Source organism: Lissotriton vulgaris, chromosome 12, assembly GCF_964263255.1.
Source record: "Lissotriton vulgaris chromosome 12, aLisVul1.2, whole genome shotgun sequence".
Lineage (NCBI taxonomy): Eukaryota > Metazoa > Chordata > Amphibia > Caudata > Salamandridae > Lissotriton > Lissotriton vulgaris.
Window position 1 is genome coordinate 719,642,469 of NC_141700.1, and position 24,888 is coordinate 719,667,356.

At 45.9% G+C, this 24,888-nt stretch overlaps 1 protein-coding gene across 1 annotated transcript in view; it reads left to right on the forward strand.

Annotated features, from left to right (window-relative positions):
• Positions 1-24,888, forward strand: part of LOC147678115 (hydroperoxide isomerase ALOXE3-like) — a 250,228-nt gene that overhangs the window by 212,197 nt on the left and 13,143 nt on the right. The window contains exon 10 of the mRNA XM_086945977.1: positions 1,739-1,908. Coding sequence (XP_086802103.1) covers positions 1,739-1,908 — 170 coding nt within the window. The remainder of the gene's footprint in view (positions 1-1,738; positions 1,909-24,888) is intronic.

Sequence of the window (24,888 nt, forward strand, 5' to 3'; positions counted from 1 at the left end):
GCTAGAAGGAGAGCTGAAGAACCCAGTTGTCTCAGCGCCACATAAAAGGAGAACCGTTTCTGTAAATAGGCAGGTCCACAACCATAAAGGGCTTGATAAGCAATGACTAGGGATTTAAATCAACGGTGTGGATGCATTAGTCAACTGAGCCACGAGACCCAGCTCGAGGAAGTGGATGGAATGAAAGCTATGTCCCATGATGGAGGAGAACAGATTTCTGAAAAAATGAATGGGAACTGCTAGGAATAAGATGAGCTTTTTAAACCCTTTATAAAATATTCTTACGTGTTCTTATTGAACATAATTACAGAGTGCATCAACCTGCAGCCTTTTCCCACAGCCTACTATTTATTTTCTCTTTATCAAACGTTTGACACATTGTTATGTGAGCTACATCCTAATAAGGTATCTTCACAGTCCCCACCAAACATATACAAACCTTACATAAATTATGCAGGATGAGGTATTCTTGTATGGTCTTTTAGAAGTCTCATGGCCCCTGACCGTAGACAGGTGTTTGTACTTGAGGAAAATAAGCTTCGAAGATGTCCACTGTCCGTACTTCTATCTCTCCACTCACTTTGCTTGAAGTGGTTGGTAAGTTGGGACGTGGATTGGAATTTAATCATTGTATTGGGCACGTCTAATTGAAGTGAAGTAGAACTTTTCCATAATCTATCCATAATATCTGAATAGTTTCTAGGTGTTTTTTTATAGGCTGTATCCAAGTAGGGCTGCTAATCCTGAAGCAAGAGAAGTCTCAGCAGTCATGACTTGGAGGCTGAACGCTTTGCTATTTGTGATATTTTACCTATAGAACACCACATAAACCTGGAAAATAAACTATCCCAACTTATAGATACTTTGCATATTCTAGCAAAATCTATTTGTCCCCTTTCCTTTAAGTGGATAGCTCATAACCTGGACAGGAATCAGCTACTTTTGACTAGTACTGTCCACTAGCAACCCCCCGGTGTGTAAATTAGTTACTCTTGTCCTTCCTTTCAGATTGCCACCACCATGGCATGTGTAGTCCGGCTTATGGCCTCTTGAATTTGTCTTGCTCATTCATAAATGTATATGCCTTGTAATTGCCTATTGTGCTGCTGCTCTGAAAAGCATTTACTACCATTTACTTTTTGTACTGAAGCATTCAACTGAACATTTTACATACAATACCATATTGATCACTTAAAATGATGGCACACTGAAGCACAACATATAATATTAATCTAGTGCTAGCACTAAACTTCGAACACAAACTCTCATATACACAGTGTGATATCGAAAAGCTTCAACATAGCTATGTACGGCTTCCACCATTAGCAAACAACACAGAAACACATTAGACACCACTCCAAACGTTAGTTACTAAAGACCCTGGACACATCCTCAGTGCCACTGCTTCACAAAGAACACATTTGTCAGAGCCATAGTCACGCCCAAAATAGTCAAATAAGCTACATCATTTGTAACCTAAACTCAGTCTATCTGTAACCAAAGGCAACTGTTTTTTTCTGTCCTGGGGAATGTATTGATAGTTGGATAAATCCTCCAGCAGCAACTGTGTGGCATATTATACACCCAAAGCTACATGAGTAGAACATTGACTCACACTCTACACAGAGTAGACGAGAATATCCAAAATGTATAAATTGATGACTTTGGTCTACGACTAAAACAATCAGGAGCAGCCTAGAAGCGGGACCTAACCAGAAACTGAAATTTTTATCCCCAGAGCACGGCGATTGGAGTAGCAGGTCTTGCTGAGCTTATATCAAGAGACATGCAATCCCTGACCTACACTTCCATGTGCATCGCGGACAATCTAAAATCCCGTGAGGTTGAGTCGTTGCCCAACTATTACTATAGAGATGATGGGTTGAAGATCTGGTCAGCCATCGAAAGGTGAGACATGATTCCTTGGTCCCTGGCAGTTTTTTTGATGTTTCCAGAGATGGGTTATTATATATTTTTTTAATTTTTACAGCATGCCTTGATCAAAAGCATTGCACATAAAATGTGAATTGCACAGTCCATTTGCAAATGAAAAATAATATTTGTGAGTGACAGATTGATACCAAATTTCAAATGAGACACAGCAACTAAATAGTTAAAAGAAGCAAAAAGTCATGTATAAAAAAAAAGATTCAACCTGTGTAATGATGGAGGAACGTAGAAGAAACATTGATCATGCCTACCACAGCTTGGGACTGCTGCTGAGAACAGCCAAGTTCTAGAGAGGGCACTGCAAGCCATTGGCAGAGTTGTCCCCTCATTGCATTGTATTGTTATGTTTGATAGTCTGATTTTATATTACAGATCATTGACAATAGCTGTGCTTGTCCTGTTGGCAGTGAACTACTACTCTCAGAATGCATTAGATTGTCAAATGAAAACTAAGGTTGGCAATGTACTGTCCAGATATCCTGGAGAGGTAGGAAAATCAACCAATATCCAGGTAAGGAGCAAGTCAAAAAGGGGTTAATGGTTGATAAATCAAAGATCAATGATGACTTAGGCCCTAGTTACGATGTTGTTCGGGGTTGCCTCCGATTGACACTGTTTCGGTGTGGGAACTGACCCCCCGTAGGTCAGCAGTTCTGAATGGCATGGGAGCTTGTGCGGCGGTCAGAAAGCCGGACATCAAAAGCCTGGCAGAAACCAACATCATAATCCTGTTGGTGGAATAGCCATCCGTAGAAGATTATGTGCAGCCTCCGACTGACCAGCGGGTTCCTTGAGCCCATTGGAAGCCAGTCGGTCTGACCGGCCAGGTTAAACTCCGACCACCTACATTGTCATTAGGAATTCAGACTTTAAATCATGGATGTTGGTCGGAAAGCCTAAGTCGCCGACCTGGGGTCGGAGGCTTTCCGTCTGACGTCCTAATCAGCCCCTTAGAGATTTGCTAAGGATTTGATAAGCAATGCAATTGAAGCCCACAAGAGGTAAGCCATCATTGAAAAAGTGGCTGAAGGGAAAAAGTTGAAGAGTAAATTCCCTCATAAAATGTGGTCAGCTGAGATCGAGAGACAAAAAGAGGAAAGATAAAAGACAGGGAATCTTACATACAGAACATAAATTGCATTGGTGTGGGAGCACCAATGCTTGAAATTGGGAGTTAGAGAGAATTGAGTCTGAGTAAGAGGCTTATGAAATGTTTAATTCAGATTCAATTGCAACCAAGGTTGAGAGCCACAGGGGAAAGAGGGATGACAGCACAGGAGTAAACTTGTGTTCCAAAAGTCTTTAGACAGACAAGCAGATAAATTGTGGATGGGTGGGGTACTGAAAGGAAATGTGAACAATGAGTGTCTGCCATATAAAGGTGAAGCAAAAACCCAAATGAGGAAATGAACAAAGCACATTAAATATGGGAAGTGAAGCAGTGGGTAAATTGTTAAAGTGTGGGTTTTTAGGGCTATTAAGATAATAAAACTCAAAATAGCAGGTGGGAGGGGAAAGCGTAATAGTGAACTCAAGTAGCTAAATGTGACAGACTAAAATGAGGAATGCTCAGCTAACCACCAGTATTGTGTAGTGTGTTTGACTAAAACATCACCTCTATGCATGCGATCTTTTTATATATTCTCATTCTTAGTATGTCCTGTAATGTGTACACCGTTCATGAGCCAGTTCTACAAATCTTTGGTTTGTACACATTAGAATTTCTCATCATTTTGATTGAATAGTTTTGCTGTTGAAATCTATGATGAGCAGACCAGTGTTATATGATACACAAAAAACAAATTGTAGAACAAGGGTCTAAGGGGAACCTTTTAAAGACCTGCTTGCATCCTATCCCCCAAATCTCTAATCACAAAACACAAAGGATGCTAAGGGTCTAGAGAACTTTATCGGCTCACTTGATAAGTGGTGTACGAATATTAGTCCTAATTTATAAATACATATATGTGTGTACTTTTTACCATATATGTGTGTGTTTTCTGGAAGGAGAGAGACATATTAATATATAGATATATAAACCCATCAGCCCACTCATTGGCGGAAACTCGTCATCTGGGTTGTTTTGTACAGATTGGTACCATCCACACTAAACCCACTTCGTGATTGTGGGATAATGGTGTGAATTTTAACCAGAGCGTGAGAAAGATGTCTCGGCTGAAGGGTTATAAGTTGCAGTGCAAAAAAGGTGTGAATACAAAGAATAATAAAGGTGATTAAAATTGCCTATTGTGGTGCCGAAGAACACATTTTAATAGAATGGTCATCATAATGGCAAGATTAAAAACAGCAAGTGGAGATAGTATGGCAACAAATATTACTATCAATGGTGTCTACGTGGTCAACATGTTTCAGCCTTAGAGGGTTTCGTCAGGACCTAAGAATATATACCACTACTGCAACAATGGAAAAAATATATATAAGTGATATAGAATAATTTCACCTCACACATATAACCTACCCCAAACGATCGACTGCTCGTGGGAATGGAGTCACTGTGATGAGAACTTTCTCTCCCATAATTTGTATGGAGGAAGCCTCAACTCACCTGGCACTCGCTCAGGTTGAAAGAGGCCACGCCTGTCCGTCGTTGCCTCGTACTTCCCACTGAGTCGAGGGGAAGGTGATGACCATTCTAATAAAATGTGTTCTTCGGCACCACAATAGGCAATTTTAATCACCTTTATTATTCTTTGTATTCACACCTTTTTTGCACTGCAACTTATAACCCTTCAGCCGAGACATCTTTCTCACGCTCTGGTTAAAATTCACACCATTATCCCACAATAACGAAGTGGGTTTAGTGTGGATGGTACCAATCTGTACAAAACAACCCAGATGATGAGTTTCCACCAATGAGTGGGCTGATGGGTTTATATATCTATATATTCATATGTCTCTCTCCTTCCAGAAAACACACACATATATGGTAAAAAGTACACACATATATGTATTTATAAATTAGGACTAATATTCGTACAGTGTTATATGATGCCAGCAGGTTTGCTTGACACTTTACCTTCTGTCCTCAAAGCTTCAGAACTCAGCCATGTTCTTTGGATCTTTTGAAAGTGCTTAAAGTTTACACACAAAAATATGAGTTTCCCAGTTTCTTTGAGTTGCGCTCATGCGAGAGTCTGAAAAGTTTATTCGAGCGAGGTCTAATTCATGAGTCAATCCAGACTACACTTCGGTAGATGCTTTTGGATTTTGTGACCTGCTAGTTTTAAATGACAATAGGGGATATTTTGTTTATTTCTCTGGTTACTCTTCCAGGGTGGGCACAGGAGCTCTTGACAAGGGAGGAGAGGTTCTGCTATGCTGTTTTTAGGTATAGGTGGCCACTGTGGTATTATTTTCAGTACGGTACACTAGCACTGCTGCAAAAGTGGGTAGGGTTACCCATGGGGATTTTAACCCTATTGGTCATGGAAGGGTCAGGACAATGCCAGGAAGAAATTTGGCACCCCTGGGCACCCTCTTCAGAACATTACTGGACCTGTGGGAGACAGAACTGCATCTGCGGAAGTGACCTGTGAGGAGAAACCAAAGGGATTGACCTGCTCCCATGTATACCCAAGAAAAAGAAGTGGACTCTAGGGGTCGGTTGACTGAACTCCTTTTAAGTTACAAGGACACAAATGCTACAAGAAGCCCATCTTCCGGAAGAAGTCCAGCTAACCAGTTTCAACTGGACCTTGCTGGTAGCTTCTGTTGAAGTGAGTCCTGACTCCCAAATGCTGTTCTTGAGGCCCTGGAACCTTTGGCAGGTATCAGTGTCTATGCCTCCTGTCTAACCCTAAAGGCTGAGGCTTAGAAGCCTTTTCAAAAATGTTTACTGGGGAACTCACAGGAGTCTGGGACCAACTTGCCAAGCTGATCCGCTGAGTATGCAGCACATATTTATCGACTTCTCCACCATTGCTCCGGCGAAGTTCTTCGCTCTATGTTAGAATTAGTAGAGGGTGTTTTGACCACATCCTGCAGCTTCCTCAATGCAGCCGGCGACAGGAACTCTATTAACAACTAAGCTCTCCGTGAAATGGTAGCCCAAACTTCACCCACTCTTGTTGACCAAGACATCGGGACACTGTCTTTATTCAACCTGGTGTCATCGAGCCATGCTCCAGCTTCAGCTCCAGCTTCAGCTTGCTGTTTTTGCACTAACAAACCCTTCGATGTCTAGAACTGGTTCTAAGCTAAAAAGGTAACTCTTGACCTGGATGAACCCAGTTCCTGTATCTGACTGGCCATCATCTGCGGTGGGACTAAATTGGTCGCGATCATCTGCGGTGGGACTAAATTGGACTGGAATTTCTATTGGGACCTAACAAGTATAGTGACATTATTACTTGTCGGGGGACTACCATCCACCCCAACTAATAATCTACTATCTCACAACTACAATTAAAGGGATGCTCGGTACTGAACTCCGCAAATGCCTTTGTGGAAATGTATAAGCATCATTCTCTTATGCTTAGGTATCTTGATTGTCAAACTATTTCTTCTGGAACCTCAACTGAGCAACATGCAACTTTGAGCACAACAGCATTACTTTTGCAAAATTCTACACCAATTTCCATGAGATCTTCAATTTCCAGAACTGATCCTTAGTCTGTGTTATTTTAACCTTAATGGAAATAATAAGGGTGCTTCTGTTTTTCTTCCTCGCCTGGCAAGCTAGAGTGTTTTTGTTTATTTTCATTTTTTATTTAGATTAACTGTAGAGAAAGTATTGAGTTTCTTTTCGATTTCTCTTTACTCCTAGAATTAAAATGAAATAGATTTTTGCTTTGTTACTACTGGATTGTTGAGCTCTCCATTGAAGACAAAGGGCCCGATTCACAGAACTAACTTAAGACAAAATCCTAAACTTACTACTTTTGGTATTCTTCCTCAAAATCCAAAACTTAAAGTCCTAACTTAAGTCTGTCTTAAGTCTGTCTTAAGACAAACTTAAGACAAAATCCTAACTTCTGTGAATACCAAAAGTAGTAGGTTTAGGATTTTGTCTTAAGTTAGTTCTGTGAATCGGGCCCAATGTGTAGCTTAAAGCTAATAATGGCTTCTGCCCCAACATTCCAATGCTTTTTCTGTAATTCCCTGTTTATTATTAGGGGTAGAATACTCTAAAGTGCTATAGCCTTTACGCTATACCTATTGTTAAAGGCCCTGTCCGTCAAAGTACCTCACCTTTGTCTCAGACCTGCACTGGGCTTCAGAATGTTAACAACTGATATAACCCTTGGCAGTGGACTATCAACGATAAAACAAGTCATCCCAAAGACATGGGGGCACATGCATCAATATTGCTTTATGCGATTCCTTAATTGCGAAAAATAAGGAATCGCAATTAAGGAATTGCAAACTGCAATGCATCAAGAAATTGCTAAAAAAATAGCGATTTCTTAAAATTCCTCAATTGCGATTCTCTAATTGAGAATCGCAATTAAGGAATACCTCCGCATCCATTCCTATGGGCCTCTAGAATGTGAAGACATTCTTAATTTGCGATTCTCCATTAGAGAATTGCAAATTGAAAATGCAATTTCAAGGGTGCAGGGGTGTCCAAAGGACACCCTGTTGCACCCCTGAAATCTGCCTATAAGTACATCTTGCACACACACATGCCCCAAGCCCCCATGTGTAAAATGGAACTATTTTCAAAAATGCAGTTTTCGCAAATTACCATGAAGGTCAACTTCATGGTAATTTGCTCCCCTTATTTGCGAATTCGCAAATTTTTTACATTTGATGCATTGCAATTAAGGAATCTCAATTTGAGATTCCTTAAATGCAATTGCAATTTAAGAAATCGCAATTTTGCGATTTCTTAAATTGCGAAAAAAGACAAAAATGGTGATGCATCCCAAAAATTTTAATTGCATTCGCAAACTGACGAATTTTGCGATTCGCACCATTTGCGAATGCAATTTACAATGATGCATGTGCCCATAAGAGTTACTAAGGGTCTTTATTGTTATACTAGCATTATACTATTACGACAAATGAACTAAAACCTAAAATGGAGGAAACATGAGATGAAATCAGGATTCTTAAGAGGTAAGTAAATCTCTTACAGCAACTATCTGAGCTCTCCACTCAAGACAATGCCTGTGGACAGAACGCTCTTGCTGAAAATGTACCAGGTTAATTCAGGTGCTCTCACAGCCCTCATCTGATGGTGTTCGCGCATGTTCAAATGTTCAAATGTGCCTGTAATCTTTGCATCATACTTGATGACAATCTCTTGCTGGTTTTGCAGGTTTTGCCTGTCATACAATCTTGTATCTTTCAGCCATAACTACTGTATTCCTAGATTTCATTTTCCCATACATTTTTTATAGCCAACTCCTTCCACCAGTCTATGCTGGATAATGTAGTATGGGAATTCAATGTTTCTGAGTCTCCGGAAGATGGTCTGGATTGTTTCCAAAAACTGCAAAATGCTGCTTTAAGGCTAGTTTTTAATTGTGTTGACTTTAGCCATGTATGGAACATTTGCATTGATTCCCTGTGGACAAAAGTATACAGTTTAAGGTTGCCTGTCTGATGCATAGAAAGGTTTTGAGCTCTGTTCCATTGTTCTTTTCAGGTAGATTCAAGAAGTCCTCGCCTACTCCTCTATTATGATCTTTTCTTTAGCCCACTTTTCTTATTCTACATTTTACATTGCCTAAATGTAGAGGCAGATCACGCTGTGGGCAGGGACCAACACTCTGGAATTCACTTACTCTTCAGATCCGTGTTCAATCTGATTATTTTAGATTCAGTAAATTGTTAAAAGGGTGGCTCTTTACCACTTAAGCTTAATACTGGTGCTTTGCTGCACTGGGTAAAGTAGTTAAAAAAAGTGCCAAAAGGCTCTGTAAATGAGTGTATTGTGCTTTATAAATACACGTAAGTAAAGATAAATGTTTCTTGATTAGTAAAATTCTCCCTGACTTGATATCCTTTTAAACTGATGCACACATTTGTTGTGGTTAAAGGTAATTTGAGTCAAAGATCCTAAATGTGTACCTATTTCTGATACCTGAGTGGCCAACACAAATGTAGATTCCAATTTGCTGCTCTGTGTTCCGTTGCGTCTGTTTTTTGTGGTGTGGCTGGACAAGGGAGCAGCCAGAAAACTAATATACCGCACCCTTTGAACAATATCTCGATTAGCATTGAGTGAGGCGAAGGAACTCAGCACTCATTTGTCTTCCATAAGTTCAATTCTGAACACATGTGGCTAAATTGAGCCTTTTACGCTTCAAGTCTCAATGCATTTGGCCACACATCCATCTTTTTCTCACGTCTTCCTTTGGTTACTTCAATCAATCAATCAATCATATCATTTGTAAAGCACACTACTTACCAGTGAGGTCTCTAGGCGCTGGGGGGGTGTTTGGACAGAAATGGCTACAATCAAAGTCAAGGGAGCCATGTACCGCCTTCTAAAGATGTTGCGCACACTGGCACACTGACATCCAATGCTCCGCTCAAGCTCCTAAAGTGGGTTCATGATGGTCCCTTGGATGGGGGTCCAGTGAGGTGAACACAGCAGGGGGTGTGGATTTAAGTACTCCTTGGCAGTGGTTGGAACTAAGCACAGTAGAGGGAAAGCTGACCCCAGGCAGTCACTACACAATATGGCCGGGATGCCCGTCACCCCCTCCCAACACAATCCCCAAGGATGGAAAGTCGGACACAGGCTTGAACTTTTGGAAGGTGGGAGGGAGTCACCCTCCCGGCCGTATTTATTAAAATATGAAACAAAATTTAAAACGTTAAATAAAAGTTTCATAATCATGTACAATTTTACATTTATTACATTTCGATGAAGACATGTTCTTTGTCTAACCTTAACAGATCTCTAATACAAAGGTTTCCTAGCCGAGTCTAACATCCTGCAAATGCATACATTTTAAATTAAAATTGTACATCCTAGCATTAAGGGCCAACAGCAAGGTCTTAACTGGTGTCAGATCCCTACTACCAAAACTCTCGCCCTCAGGGTGTGAGTGGCGCATGCGCAGAGGACTCTACCCTCATTGCCAACTGTAATTTCCCTTGTCGTGATGGGGGCCCCCTTTCCACTCGACGCCATCTTAAAGGTCGTCCGAGTTCCCGTGTGAGGTATCTGTAGGAAGGACAGCGTGGACTCCCCCCCATCCTCACACTCTCTATCCGCCGTCGCGGATATCCGGCCCCCGGGAAATTAGTAGGAGGGGCATATAGCCGCCTCCTCCCCGTGGGAGGGGCCAATGGCCGCCTCCCCTGGGCGCTCCCATCCATTCTGGGTGGCGCCCCCCTCTAGGGACCTTGAAATTACTGCTCACCGATCATGACCTTACCGCCCGACCAAAAAATAAATACGACAGTTGTTCACCTACTAAGGAAGGAAAAATTCAGCATGCCTAATTGTATCACAACTGTTTACTCCTAAAAAGAAAAACAGTACCTACAGACAGAATTCACATCCTCAATCTAAACATTCCTTTACTTTTCTACAAAGGAAAAAAGGGGCCTAACTCAGCAACTTTATTACAAAACAAACATTGCCATAAGGGGCTGGTGGGTGGGTCAAAATTGCTGCTTGTTCCGTCGAGGGCTCACGAGCAACGAGTGGGTGCGGCCTTCAGAGCGCAGGAACAAGAGGACGCTTCTTCGGATTCCCGCTCAATTTATTCTTCTGCGGGAGGGCGTGTACCCTCCTGCGGTACGCCTACTGGGCGTGGTCATCGGTGTAGGTGTCTAGGACAACCCCTCCTGGGCGGGAAAAGGCGCGCCCCGGCTACGCCGCTTCGGGCATACCAGCCGAGACACGCCCCCGCCCAAAATGGTTTCCCGGGAGGATCGGGGCACCCAACCATATGTTCGGGGGGACCGAGTGGTCGCCCCTTTCCATATGGCCGGGATGCCCGTCACCCCCTCCCAACACAATCCCCAAGGATGGGAAGTCGGACGCAGGCTTGAACTTTTGGAAGGCGGGAGGGAGTCACCCTCCCGGCCGTATTCATTAAAATATGAAACAAAATTTAAAACGTTAAATAAAAGTTTCATAATCATGTAAAATTTTACATTTATTACATTTCGATGAAGACATGTTCTTTGGCTAACCTTAACAGATCTCTAATACAAAGGTTTCCTAGCCGAGTCTAACATCCTGCAAATGCATACATTTTAAATTAAAATTGTACATCCTAGCATTAAGGGCCAACGGCAAGGTCTTAACCGGTGTCAGATCCCTACTACCAAAACTCTTGCCCTCACGGTGTGAGTGGCGCATGCGCAGAGGACTCTACCCTCATTGCCAACTGTAATTTCCCTTGTCGTGGTGGGGGCCCCCTTTCCACTCGACGCCATCTTAAAGGTTGTCCGAGTTCCAGTGTGAGGTATCTGTAGGAAGGACAGCGTGGACTCCGCCCCATCCCCACACTCTCTATCCGCCGTCGCGGATATCCGGCCCCCGGGAAATTAGTAGGAGGGGCATATAGCCGCCTCCTCCCCTGGGAGGGTCCTATGGCCGTCTCCCCTTAGGCGACCCATCCTTAGTGGGTGCCGCCTCCCCGTGGGAGGGGCCAATGGCCGCCTCCCCCGGGCGCTCCCATCCATTCTGGGTGGCGCCCCCCATCTAGGGACCTTGAAATTACTGCTCACCGATCATGACCTTACCGCCACAGGCCGGATAGTTGACCGACTATCCGGCCCCCCCAACTCCTCCTAAAGGTCATGCTTCCTCAAACCCCTTAGCCATGCTATGAAGTCTCCTATGAGTAAATCATTCCCCTCCCGGGACAGGTGAACCCCATCATTCAGATACATGTGATCACCCCGAATACACCCATGAGGAATGCTATGCAACGGCGCAGAGCGAAACAATCTACCAATTTTATTGTTTACCCTCTTCACTGAATGGTTCAGTGCTGACACCGAAAGGCCCCCCCGCCATACCTTCCTGGGAATCATGTGGGACCAGGCAATCGTGCACCCCGGGATTCTTTTCGCCAACCAGCTAACAGCAGACAAAACTTGTTCAAACAACACTCGTCTACCCAGTGCCACCAGGCCATTGCCCCCCAGGTGTACTATGACTACAGATGGCGGTGACCTTTGCCGCCCTAAAAGACCCTCAACAAATGACTCGAATTGGTCAAAACAGAGCCCGCCCTTCCCATGGAAGGCCACTCTGTACCCGTATTCCCCAGCTGCGCGAGTCGCGTCACCTGCTTTGAATACGTCCCCGGCGCGCCTCACGTATGAGTGGCCCACGACCCATACCACTCTCTCTCTAGACGGTGATCCATGACCGCTGGTCTCCTGGTACTGGGCCGACTGCAAATTCCGCCCCGCGTGACAGGCTCGCGAAACTGTAATTAAAACAAAAGACAAAAAGTGTGAGTGCATGTCACTTGTTCTTTACAACATGTGCAATCGCACATACCTTTTGAAGCAATTCGAGGACCATCGTCCCAACTGTTTCACTTCGTCCGCACTCTGACCCCTGGCTGTAGCCTCAGTAGCAGCCCCTATCCTAAAGGAGTGGGTCCCAAAATCGCACGGGTCCATGCCCGCCGCAGCGATTGTCAGTGCTAACACCCTCTGGAACTGAAACCTCGTCAGTGGGGTGCCATCCTTGTGCCTCAGCAAACTCCCCCCCCCATGTAGCCGCCCTCAGTGCCAAGTATTCCTCTATACACATTATCGGGCACGTGGGGGACCCTCGCGCGCGCTGCACAACAACACTATTTCCCATAGCCCCTTGGTCGGTCTTGGACCTGGCTATCGTGACCACCATCGAATCACCCCTAATTTGGACGTGATCCCTGCACAAGCCTCCCTCAACGTCTTTCTTATTCCTTGCGACCAGTTTGCTCACCCGCATAGCCCCGTGGAAAGCTAATGCGAAAGCTGCCCGGAACAGAACTGCTTCGTATTGGGAGGAGCATGTCCCGTCTAGTTTCGCTATGAGTAGGGACAACCTATGTAAGCCAATCGGGCGCCTTTCATCTTGCTTGCGACCCTCGAGGCGCTGCCAGCCGCGAAGGGCTTTTTTCACCAAAAAGGAACCCGTTGGGTCTTTTATGCCATGCACCTGCGCCATGAATGAAATGGCCGCCCTATGCCTATTAGCCGTTGCCGCTGATCGGCCCTCCCTGTGCAGTGCTACCAGGAACCCCAGGAAGGATTCCTCCTGACCCCAGCTCTGATCCCCTGCCGGACCCAAAAATGTGCAATAGGAACGAAACGCTCCTTCATATGCCTTCCTTGTCCTGGGGGCTAAGCTTGCTGCCACGAGTTCTTGTAATCCGGGGCACCGATTAGCCAAAGTGCTTCGGGGAATGGTGCCGCCACTAGGTCCGCTGTAGGTAGATAACCCCTGAACGCCTGCATATGTGAACGAGAGAGTGCATCAGCCGCATGATTCAGTACACCCGGCACATGTTTCGCCCTGAACTGTACATTCAGTCTCATGCAAAGCAGCACAACCTCTTTCAACAATCTCAAGATCCATTTGCAGCGTGCTGCTTGTTGGTTAATGCATTCGACAACAGTCATATTATCAGACCAAAACACCACTGAGCGGTCTCTGAAATCGTCTGGCCATGCCATCAGAGCAACCAAAATGGGGAATAGCTCCAGGAACCCAATGTTACTTACTTGTGAGACCGCTGGAGTGCCACCACGCCGGCCATGTTTGCGCCAACCATCGATTACCAAAAATGGCGCCAAATCCCACGCTCCCCGCCGAGTCAGTCCATAGACCTAGTTCATCTGAAGACGCTGGCGGCTTGTTCCACACTACCCGACCGTTGAAGTCCGCCAGAAAAGCCAACCAAATGCGCATATCCTGGCGAACCTCTGCAGACAGTCTCGCACGGTGGTGTCCTTCTTTGAGACCAACCATAGCTTGTGCAATAGAGCGTGAGAAGGGGCGGGCCATCGGTGTCACTCTCAAGGCAAAGTTAAGCTGACCCACTGTTTGCTGCAACTGATGCAGGGTCACTTTCTCCTTACCAAGGCATAGCTTCAAGGAAGCCCTAAATTTGGCCACCTTTCCCAACGGCAAACGGAAACATCCCTCCACAGAATCGAGCTCAATTCCCAGAAACTCCAGTGAAGTAGATGGCCCAACCGTCTTACCTGGTGCCAATGGGACTCCAAATTCCCTCATGAGGATGCAGAAGTCGTGCAGCGCCTGCGCACATTTCGTGTCTCCGGCTGCTCCCAAAAACAGGAAGTCGTCGAGATAATGCATAACATGCCTAGCCCTGTGGCCTCGGTGAATGCCCACTCTAAAAAACAACTGAACATTTCGAAATAGGCACAAGAAATGGAGCAACCCATAGGCATGCATTTATCCATGTAATAACTCCCTTGGAATGCAAAACCCAGCAAACGCTGATCCTGCGGGTGTACCGGGAGCAACCGGAACGCCGACTCGATATCTGATTTCGCCATCAGCGCCCAGGCGATTCAGCATGGCCACGGCTCCATCGAACGATGCGTACCGCACCGAACAGACTTCTGGGTCAATGGCCTCGTTCACCGAGGAACCCCTTGGAGCCGACAGATTATGAATAAGTCTAAACTCCCCTGGGTCTTTCTTCAGGACAACCCCTAATGGGGAACAGATGAAATCCGCCACCGGTGGGCGATGAAAAGGCCCTGTCACTCGCCCTAAGCTGACTTCCTTTGCAATTTTTCTCTCTACCACACTTGGATTATGTTGCGCCGATAACTGGTTTTTACAAAAGGAGTTCCCTCGAAAATCCCCCGCCGGGATGTGGAAGCCATGCAAGAATCCCTTCCTCAACACCCAGCGGAGACATGATCAGGGTTTTTGTTTAACCAAGGAGTCATAGCCATGAGATCAACGGGTGTAGGCAATTGGTCACAACGTTCTACCTTACTCCTGCTTGGACCCTCCCTTTCCTCCCGCCCCGTTATTTTTTGATCTACATGAACTCTCTGGGTGTGAGGAATTCCCACAGCCCGCACACACATGCTTGAACCTACATGTTCCTTGCGGTCTGTTACAGTTGCCTCGATTGAAGCCCCAACAGACCCCCCCGCTTGGCGCCATTCCCGCCGGTTTTCGGCAGGTGATCGATACCGGCACCTGCTCGAAAGGGCACCACGGGCTTTTGGCGGAAGGCCCCAGACCCACTCCCGCCCGGCGAGGATGTACCTGCCGCCCCCGGCAGGAGCTGCTTATGCCATGAGACCGAGTCGAGGCAGTCCCATGTCAGAGAGGCATCATATTCTTTCGCTTTTCGGAATTTCATGTCATAACCTTTCCATTCCTCTCCCTCATACATTGCATAAAAATCCATAATACGAGTTTGATAGCAAGACAGTTCCGTTAACACCTCGGGTTTACGTTCCCCCATAACTGCAGTAAAGATTGCAAAGGCCTTCGCCCAATTCGTTATCGTTTCATCCACCCTGAATTCCGCCATCTTGGCGCGCCACACGCTCGGGTGCCACAAATCTTTGTGGGTTTTAGCATACTCCATCTTGCGATGGTCAGTTAATAATGAAAACATATTGACATACTTGTCTCCCCATATTAACTCTTTTGTGGCCATAGGGATGTGCTGTGCCACCCTCTCCCGCCTTGAGGGTAATGAGCCCTTCCCCGCCACTGGCAAAGCGAGCTTACCCGGTTCGGTCGTTGTTCCCGCCGTTTTCTCGAGACCAACTGCAGGTCCTACCGGTGTCACCTGTGGGGGAACAAGAGGAAGATTCGCCTTTGTGGCATCTCGCGACTGCCGCAATTGCTGGATTAGTAGCTTGGCCTCTTCGGCCGTGTCTCCGGGCGCCTTGGCACCCCCTGCCTTTTTATTGAGCCATGCGGCCAACTGGGTGGCCAATTCAGGAGGCATATCTTCATCGTTAGCGGGGGTAATTACTACCGGGATCGGTTGACCCGCGTCTGGGATTAGTACCGGGTTGTCAGCCGGTGTGACAGTGGTGGCCGGGGGTACCTCTGGGACCGGAACCTCTGGGACCGGAACCTCCCCTGAAACCGCCCTCCTCTTGCCCCGCTTCCCTCTACCCTCGGGGACAATTCCCGGCAAGGCCGGGCCTATTACCTTCTTAGGGTTACCAGGATTGCTCAGTGCGGCCAGTTGTTGTTTGACCTCCGCCAAACCTCGACCGATCGATGGGACTTGACCGAGTTTCCGCTCCATGCCAGCCATCCGGTTCACCAACATGCGTAGCACTTTATCCGTCTCGGAACCCTTTCCTGCTTTCTTGCCAGCCATGGTTTCGATTATCCGCTCCTAGACGATCAACGAGGTCCTGGACTCTTCGCCTCCAAGTAACTGAAAGAGAAACACAAGAATTACAAGTTCTCAAAATTGCTGCTTGTTCCGTCGAGGGCTCACGAGCAACGAGTGGGTGCGGCCTTCAGAGCGCAGGAACAAGAGGACGCTTCTTCGGATTCCCGCTCAATTTATTCTTCTGCGGGAGGGCGTGTACCCTCCTCCGGTACGCCTACTGGGCGTGGTCATCGGTGTAGGTGTCTAGGACAACCCCTCCTGGGCGGGAAAAGGCGCGCCCCGGCTACGCCGCTTCGGGCATACCAGCCGAGACACGCCCCCCGCCCAAAATGGTTTCCCGGGAGGATCGGGTACCCAACCATACGTTCAGGGGGACCGAGTGGTCGCACCTTTCCATTATTTCAGCAATTACACTTCTGGTGAAACAGGAAGATGCCGTGAGGCTAAGTTTACACTAGAATGGACAGTCACTTCCCCATCCCGTCAAAGACCAATGAACAGCCGTGACATATAGGAGATTCAGGGGCCCCTTTTCACATTCTACAGGGGAGAGCCGTCATCATTTCACGGTACACCATTGCTACAGCTATGGAGGCCTTGCTCAACTCAAACATTGGCTGTGGGATTTCCAGATGTGCACTCAAGATGAACCTCAGCAGGCTCACCTGCAGTCGTCATTTCCTGAGTTATCTATATAGATGCGTTCCAAAATGGACTCCTGTCCATATACAGTCAAGCATCATACATGCCAGTGGTGTAATGAAACTGGAGGGGGGACACCTGCACAGTACATGGACAGTACAGTCAGGAGCTCTCACGCCTGACTCTACACTGTGCCGGAGGGGCCCCCTGGAGCACAGGGGCCCCCACACCTTGGAAGCTGCAGGGGCTATTGCTACTCCACTGATACATCCAGTTGAAGCTCACACTACTACAGGCATACAGAGCAAACATGTATTCACCATCCATGTCCTACATTACGAGGAAAAAGTAAAAGGCTAGTTTGTGTCAATCTAGTTAGATCTTTTACCAGGAGCAGCCAGTAAGCATTCACATTTACCAGTGAAAAGCAAAAAAGGGCTGTGTCTTTATTAAAACCTTTTGCTGCCATCACTGCCAGTGTCAGCCAAGCAAAAGGACAGGTTCTTTTCAAAAGTGCCATACTTTAGGGCTCTGGATTAACCTTGGGGCCATGCTCACAGTGCTCAAGTTTTCACCATGGTTCCTCAGTGAACATACATGCCTGTCATGTTTGCTGAGCCAAAAAAAGCACAGAGCACGGTGCATGCACTTGACAGCCTCAAACAAAAGGGTCCCCCAGTGAGCTTAGCAACATCAGCACCCTGCAGTAGAGCAGTGGGAAAGACCAAGACAGGTGCCAAATGCAGATCATGTACAGTCTCACATGCAGAACAAACACATAAGAACCATAAAAGTTTAAAAGTTAAATGTATTGTTGGTTTTGTCATGTCGCATCTTCCAAAAGAACATCTTTTCTTGCACAGCAAACCATCTTCTTTTCAACATTCTCCATCACTATAGCCCCCTACTCTCTCCTGTGAACGTCTTAGTTTGGGGAAGTTAAAAAAAAAAAGCATCAACAGGCTTACCGTTTGAAGACTGTGTCTGCTGGCTGCATACTCTGGACCTGAGAATAAACCCCTATTGTAATACAAACTTGAACTTTAAATTTTCTGTTGGGTTCAGACTGATGAATGAGGGGAAAGTTGCTAGCTGTTTCCTACAACCGCATATGGTGTTTCCTGTCCCCCCCTGCTAAATGTACATGTTGGGTGAAAGCAAAGGTCTTAGAAAAGATACAAAGTCTCTTGTCAGATCTTGTATTCTTGCAAGGCCGGACTGGTCATTTAACCCTTTGGTCATTTACTCATGGGTTGGAGCCATTGGAGACAGGTTTATGAGAGCCAACCCGTCCTGGTGGGCCTTCAGAAAGATGGTCCAGTTTCGAAAGTGTTATTGCAGCAGGCACAGCCAGGTGAGAGAGAGGAACGAGAAAGGACTCAGACGTATTTAATAATTTTTGCTAGGGCTGTTTTATTTCCCAGTCCAGCCCAGTATACTTCCACATTTTGTCACGAAAGGCAGACTATCAGAAAGCACAGGTGAACTCTGGGCCACTGGGCGTCACACACTTTTTCAAGAACACCCTGTGGTGAGATCATTGTTGCTTGATTTCCAAACTAACTAATGGCTTTGTGCCCAGAGCACTTGGAACAACTTGCCCTCGTAACTTTGAAATAAGGCTGGAAATAAGGCTGGGTCGCCTCCAGAGTAGCATCTAGAGACTGTGCATTCAATTGGAGGAATGGATGGAATGCCAGTAGGTTTGTTTTGTGGTGTAAGGATGACAGAATGTTGAAAATGCAAGACAATGCTGAGTGGGGAATGGAAGACTGGAATTTGAATAGGACCACTCTAAGCTGGTGGTTAAGTGGTAGTATTTTATTTGTCTTGTGTTGTACCTGTTTCTCCTGATGCACAAAGAAATAAACTGGCAGCTTACCCAAATGGGCCTTTTATTCTGGACCTCCATTACATTCTTCACTCTGCCATAAGCTCCCTGGGCCTCATTTATGAGGCTGTGCGTCACTTTTACGCCGCCGGTGCGTCACTTTTTGTGACGCACCAGTGGCATAAAAAATGCGCCTTGTTGCGCCATATTTACAAAGTGACGCATCTAGGTAGATGCGTTACTTTGTAAACCCCTGCGTCACCTTATACCTGCGCCAGGTATAATGTATGCAAGGGGGGCTTTTTGACGCAAGAAAGGGTCATGGAAGTGACGCAGTGAAATCTATAAGATTTCTCTGCCCGATTTCTTGGCCGCTAATGCGTCAAAATCTTACGCCTGCTTCATGGCAGGCGTAAGACTGATGCAGGCACTAACAACATAGGACTTTCCCATGTTAAAGTACACATTGAAGGAGTTGCGTCACTTTTGTGACACACTGCAGCAATGCGTCACTTTTGCGCCTACAGATACGTCAGAAATACTGACGTATCTGTAACTCCTTGCGACATGATGCATCATATTATAAATATGCGGTACAAAAGGGGGTGGTGATGGACGGAGCATCTGCATAAATCAAACACTCACACCCAGTCAAAAGATCTGGGTTTAATCCATCACCGTTCTTTAACCGGTCCTCGGAAGCTTGTTTCCGGTCCAGGGAAGACATGGCTTGGCAGTTCGGGCTGGACTGTTCCCATGAGGCACAGGGTCAGACTGATTTGCATATAGCCATGTCTGAACTGGGGTGGCAGAGTGGGCTAAAGAACGGTGATGGATTAAACCCATATCTTTTGACTAGGTGTGAGTGTTTGATTGATTCAGATGCTCCGTCCATCACCACCCCCTTTTGTACCGCTTTTGGCCGCCACAAGTGTGGCAGGGTATGCTCAGACGTGAGTCCCTTGCTCACTTTGCCACTGGATTCAAGCAAGCCGGGCTGAAGACGGCTGGAATGCCAGAAACCGGTCCTCGGAAGCTTGTTTCCGGTCCAGGGAAGACATGGCTTGGCAGTTCGGGCTGGACTGTTCCCATGAGGCACAGGGTCAGACTGATTTGCATATAGCCATGTCTGAACTGGGGTGGCAGAGTGGGCTAAAGAACGGTGATGGATTAAACCCAGATCTTTTGACTGGGTGTGAGTGTTTGATTGATTCAGATGCTCCGTCCATTACCACCCCCTTTTGTACCGCATCATATTATAAATATGACGCATCAATCATGTCGCAACAGGGGTGGGGGAATCATATCGCCCGACGCCCGAACCATGTTGATTTTCATGATGGGCAAGAAGATTTAATGTCTATTTTGTCCGACGGACAAGTAGACATTAAATCACATAAATAATATCGGAGCTGTGGGCACCACGAGGCTCACAATCAGTCAGAAATGGGTAATAGAACGTCAGAGAACCTTTGGAGGCCTCGAATCCACCGGAATGCGTCCCCACCCCCCCCCTCCGCAATGCCATCAAATTACCAGACACAGGAAATAGCTATGCCCGCCCCGCCCCCCTTAAAACATGGATTAAGCACTGCAGGCAGCTCAGCATCGGAACGAGTGAGTTAACATTGGCCTCATCTCTACCCGCAACCACCGAGGAATGGAGTAGGTGGCTATCACAAGGAATGGCGTAAGTGCCTACCGTGCCGGAGGGCCACCCGTGCAATGGGCCGAGGGGTCCGAGGTACCAGCTGCTGCAGGGGGCGTCCTCCCGCCATCACTTCCACCAATCTGTGTTTTGTAGAGAGCACCGAGAAGGAGGTGTGCAAGAGACGTGGCAGGGCACAGAGCTGGCTGAGGGCTGTCGGAGGGAAGTCGTAAGAATCAGAGGCCAGCGGGGAGGCCTAGGATTGTGACGATGTTCATTGTGAGTCTGCATGCTCCTGGGGCATAGGTGTTGTCTAGTGTGAGCCTGTGTGGGTCTGTTACATGGGTCTGTTATCCCTTTGGCGTATGTGTGCCTCCCGTCAGTGTGGGACACTTTGTGAGTCACTTATTTGTTTATGAACTGTGACTCCAAATGTCCGGTATTTATAGCGCGCGCCATAGACTCATTTGGCCCGTTTCTAACCGCTCGTGGTTTTCAGGAGACACTGGGAGGTCAACTTGTCTCGTCAGGATCACAAATCATCTATAAGGAAATCCACGATTAAACATTTTTTTATTTTGGAAGCGGGGCTCTAGTCAATATTGATTTAAGACTATTGGTAAACTAGGCCTGGTGGTGGACTTAGGGACACTGCGCAGAATAAATAGAATGCCTGTGCATTTCCCAAGGACATGAAATACAGGGAATCTCAAAGACTTAGGAAACCTGCACATGAAGGAGCATGGAAACATCGCTTCAAAGCAACGCACTTCAAGCATTCACTTGTAAGAGGCTGGGGAGGGGGGTGGAGCAGGAGGGGGATTTTCATTCCCTGTATTTTCGAGTCTGGTCAGCCACTTATTTCACTTTGTGTGGCCCTGTGCTCAGAGATCTGGCCCCCTCACCACCCTCAACAGAGCTCAAAGGTGCACTTCCCAGCTTTCTCTCTGACACGGAGGCTGAAGCAGCCAGGCCATGCACTGAAGTTTCACTTAAATTGCCTGTCTCCGATAAACTAGTGCATCAGAGAAACTGACAGGTATCTGGAATGCAGGTGCAGAGGCACTGCCACTGTATTTATTTAGTGCTGCAGCAGAGTACTGGCCCATCAACCCCAATGCTTCTGCGCCAAATAAAACAAATATGCAGCTGATGCACACATGTGCAAGGATCTTTCTGCCAGTGCCTAAGGACTTTGTTTTCCTCTCAACTGAAAAGAAAAAAATGCTGTGCTCTGACCCTGGATCCCTTCGACATTAGACTGTAGTAGCTGATTAAGAGCTGGGCTTGTGGTAGGACAGAAAGTCATTATATGGTGTGAGGGAGAACACCACATGCCAGTAAGATGGCACAGCTTGTGAGCGCACCTGCTGCATAAATCTTGTGCTATGCATCTCTTAAGTGTAGGTCGAACTACCTGCACACCCCATCACTTATCCTTCAAGATGCAGAACATAGCACCTACAAGAATGACAATACGGGGTGCATGAGCAAGAAAAACAGCTCAGTGAGTTCACATACTTACTGCCACCATAACTGTAATTGCTTAGTTCACCCGTACCCATGATGCTCTAAGATTCCTAATGTCTTCGTTCTCTGCCTCGCCCGAAAATGCGAGATGAGTTCTGGTTGCAGTAGCACTCAGGCTAAAGGCTCACTCTCAGAGTGCGCCTGGCAGCTATTAAGATCTAACAGGTTCCATAATTGCTACAGATCTATATTTTAGCAACCTACCCCTACACCGCTCCTAGCTAAACGTGTGAAGAAACAGTAGCATATATTTTTGTCTCATTGTATTTACATTTTAACTGAAATGAAGGGTGGGGCGACTACTGGAGGGTCTTTGTGCCTGCAACTATCAGAGTAGGCGCTGTATACATTTCTATATGTTATTGTTATAAATAGGGGTGTTTACTTTATTTGCTGTCAGTGCAAGGTGTGCGTTTCTATTGTATTTATCTGAAGTGGTGAGGAGGTTCATGTGGAGAGGAGTTGTAGATTTTCCTTAATTGCTAAGATATGAAATGCACTATACATGGAGGTATCTTGTGTATTTGAAGACCTTTACACCTTATGTGACTAGAGCTAGGAAGCAGGGAGAGATGGGCTTGTGACATGTTGGCATTTGTGCAGTGTGTTGGTTCCGTGCTCTGCTTATGGTTTTGGTGTACTTCCTGCTCCCTTCCTCCAACAGCCTTTTCTGGTCCTTCAAGGAAATACTAGACATGAGGCTGCAGAATAGGTTAGGTGATGGTCACGGAGCACAATGACTAAGAGATAACATGAAAATGAGTAGCGGCACTTTTGGGCGTTTGTTCAGCTGAATAGCTAATAATGGATTTAGACATCCTGGTAGCTGAAGCGTAAATAAACGTAATTCGTAAGATAGCCTCTGACTATCCATCAGGCTCAGAAAGCGTTTCCAACTCTACTGTGATTGAGCCTAGGTGTCTTTGCTAGGTGTGACATAGAATGCGGAGTCCTTCAATTACTCACTACACCTCCATCTCAATAATCCTGATCCCTTCACATCTAGATTGACAGTTTCTTCAACTTGGTTATCCTTCACTGTGAGAATGGAATGAAGTTTGATTTGCTGTGTGTGTGTGTGTGTGTGTGTGCTACATATACTACATATCTTCTATTCTGAGTGAGAAATTTCCACATCTGCCGAAGAGTTGCATCTCTTCATGTCAGTGAACCTTATGCTGCTGCTGCCATTACTGCACTCGTACCGATGATGACAGTTTTGTATATGATGCTTGTTACACCAGCCCAGGAGCGTAAAAGGGAAAATTGATTTACCTTCTTCATTAAACATTAAAATCATTAAAATCTGACAAGAATTGTGGATACTATCTCAGTGAACCACAGTACCTCTGCTACATGATTTTGCTGCCCGCCCCATGAAGAGTTGATAAACTCGGGCAAGAAGTGCAGTTATTCCCATCCACACATGTTTATCAGAACATCTTGTGAGTATTTGTTAAGCTGGAGAGCTACGAGTTGCCCATACGAAGGAGAACACCCTTCTGTCCAGCAGGTTCCTATTCCGACACAATCTGCCCAGGAGACAAAGCAAGAAATGTTGTCAATTACCAGTCTGCACTCTGCCTTTTTCACTACTCACTACGTATGAAAATCTGTCACAGGCAAACTGTCTGATAAGTGGGTGTAGTGCACAATGATGCATTTTCACACATGCTGTGCAACTAGCCAGTACAACATTTGCATGTAAGGCTGCATCACCATTCACAACATAATTGTACTGGCATTTGAAATATATATTGCATGGTATGTTGCATGTTGCACTGATTGCAGTGCAGGCGCTCTCTGTGCAGACCTATTTTAGTGATTTGTGGAGTAGGTAGGACAAGCAGAATTTACAGAGGTCAAGTAGATTTCTGTAACATTTTGTCCTTTGGCCAAGTAGAATTTTTAAAGATTTCCACACCCCTGCGCAAGGAGTGTGCACTGAGAAGTGACGCATCGCTGCTTTAACGCACCGATGCGTCATTTCTCATAAATGAGGCCCCATGTATATAGGTTGAAAGCGAGCGTAATTTGGAAGATACAGCAAAATCAGAGATTGTACTTCATTGTACGTCTATAAAAAGAGTACATTCAAGAAGGTTTGAGCAAGTTTACCCAGTCTATCTAATTTAGAGAATAAGGGCCATATTTATGAAAGTTACTGTTTGCGATTTCCAAATAGCGATTTGATAGAAATTGCTATTCGGAAATCGTAAAATGAGATGTACATGGGAGAGTATGCTGTCAAAGTTGCAATCGCATTTAGTAAATTTCCTATTTGAAAATCATATGCATGGGGAAATCTCAATAAGGAAAAGTCACTTTTGGGATGCAAAATGACGATATAAGAACAAGGAAGTTTAGAAATACGGGTTGTGCCCACAACTCAGAAGACTAGGAACATGCTGGGGGGAAAACGTGTTCCTGTTTGACTTCTGGCAGTGACGTTCACAATTCCTGACAACTCTATGTGTAAGGATGATGGGGAAAAGGACCTTGGCAGCAGAAAGTTAAATTTTTGATAAGGTGCTGGAGCTGTTCGCTGGTCCATGTGAGCCACACATTCCTCAGTCGTTTGGCGAAGCATACTTTTCTGTATCTGAGACCCAGAAAACCAAAATGTGCAACAGCATCCTGGAAATGGGAACCCTCTTGGTATCACCCAGAGGACCATACCTGAAATATGGAAACGCTGAAATGACCTAAGATCCCGTACCATAGAGAAGGTGGCCAGCAGAATATCTGAAGCTCGTGGCACAGGTGGCAGCCCCTCTAAACATACTCCTCCCACTCCAATGGAATCACTTATTGCGTGGACATTTGAACCTGAAAGAATTCTGGGAGTGTCAGACATTGGCACCTTTCATCCTGCAAGATTCAGTCAACGTGAATAATGTTCTCGTATGCATTTTTCCATAACATATTGTTTGATAGTCTTCACCTACAACATCTTAGCTACCAAAATCCCATGTAGATGTTTGCTATAATTT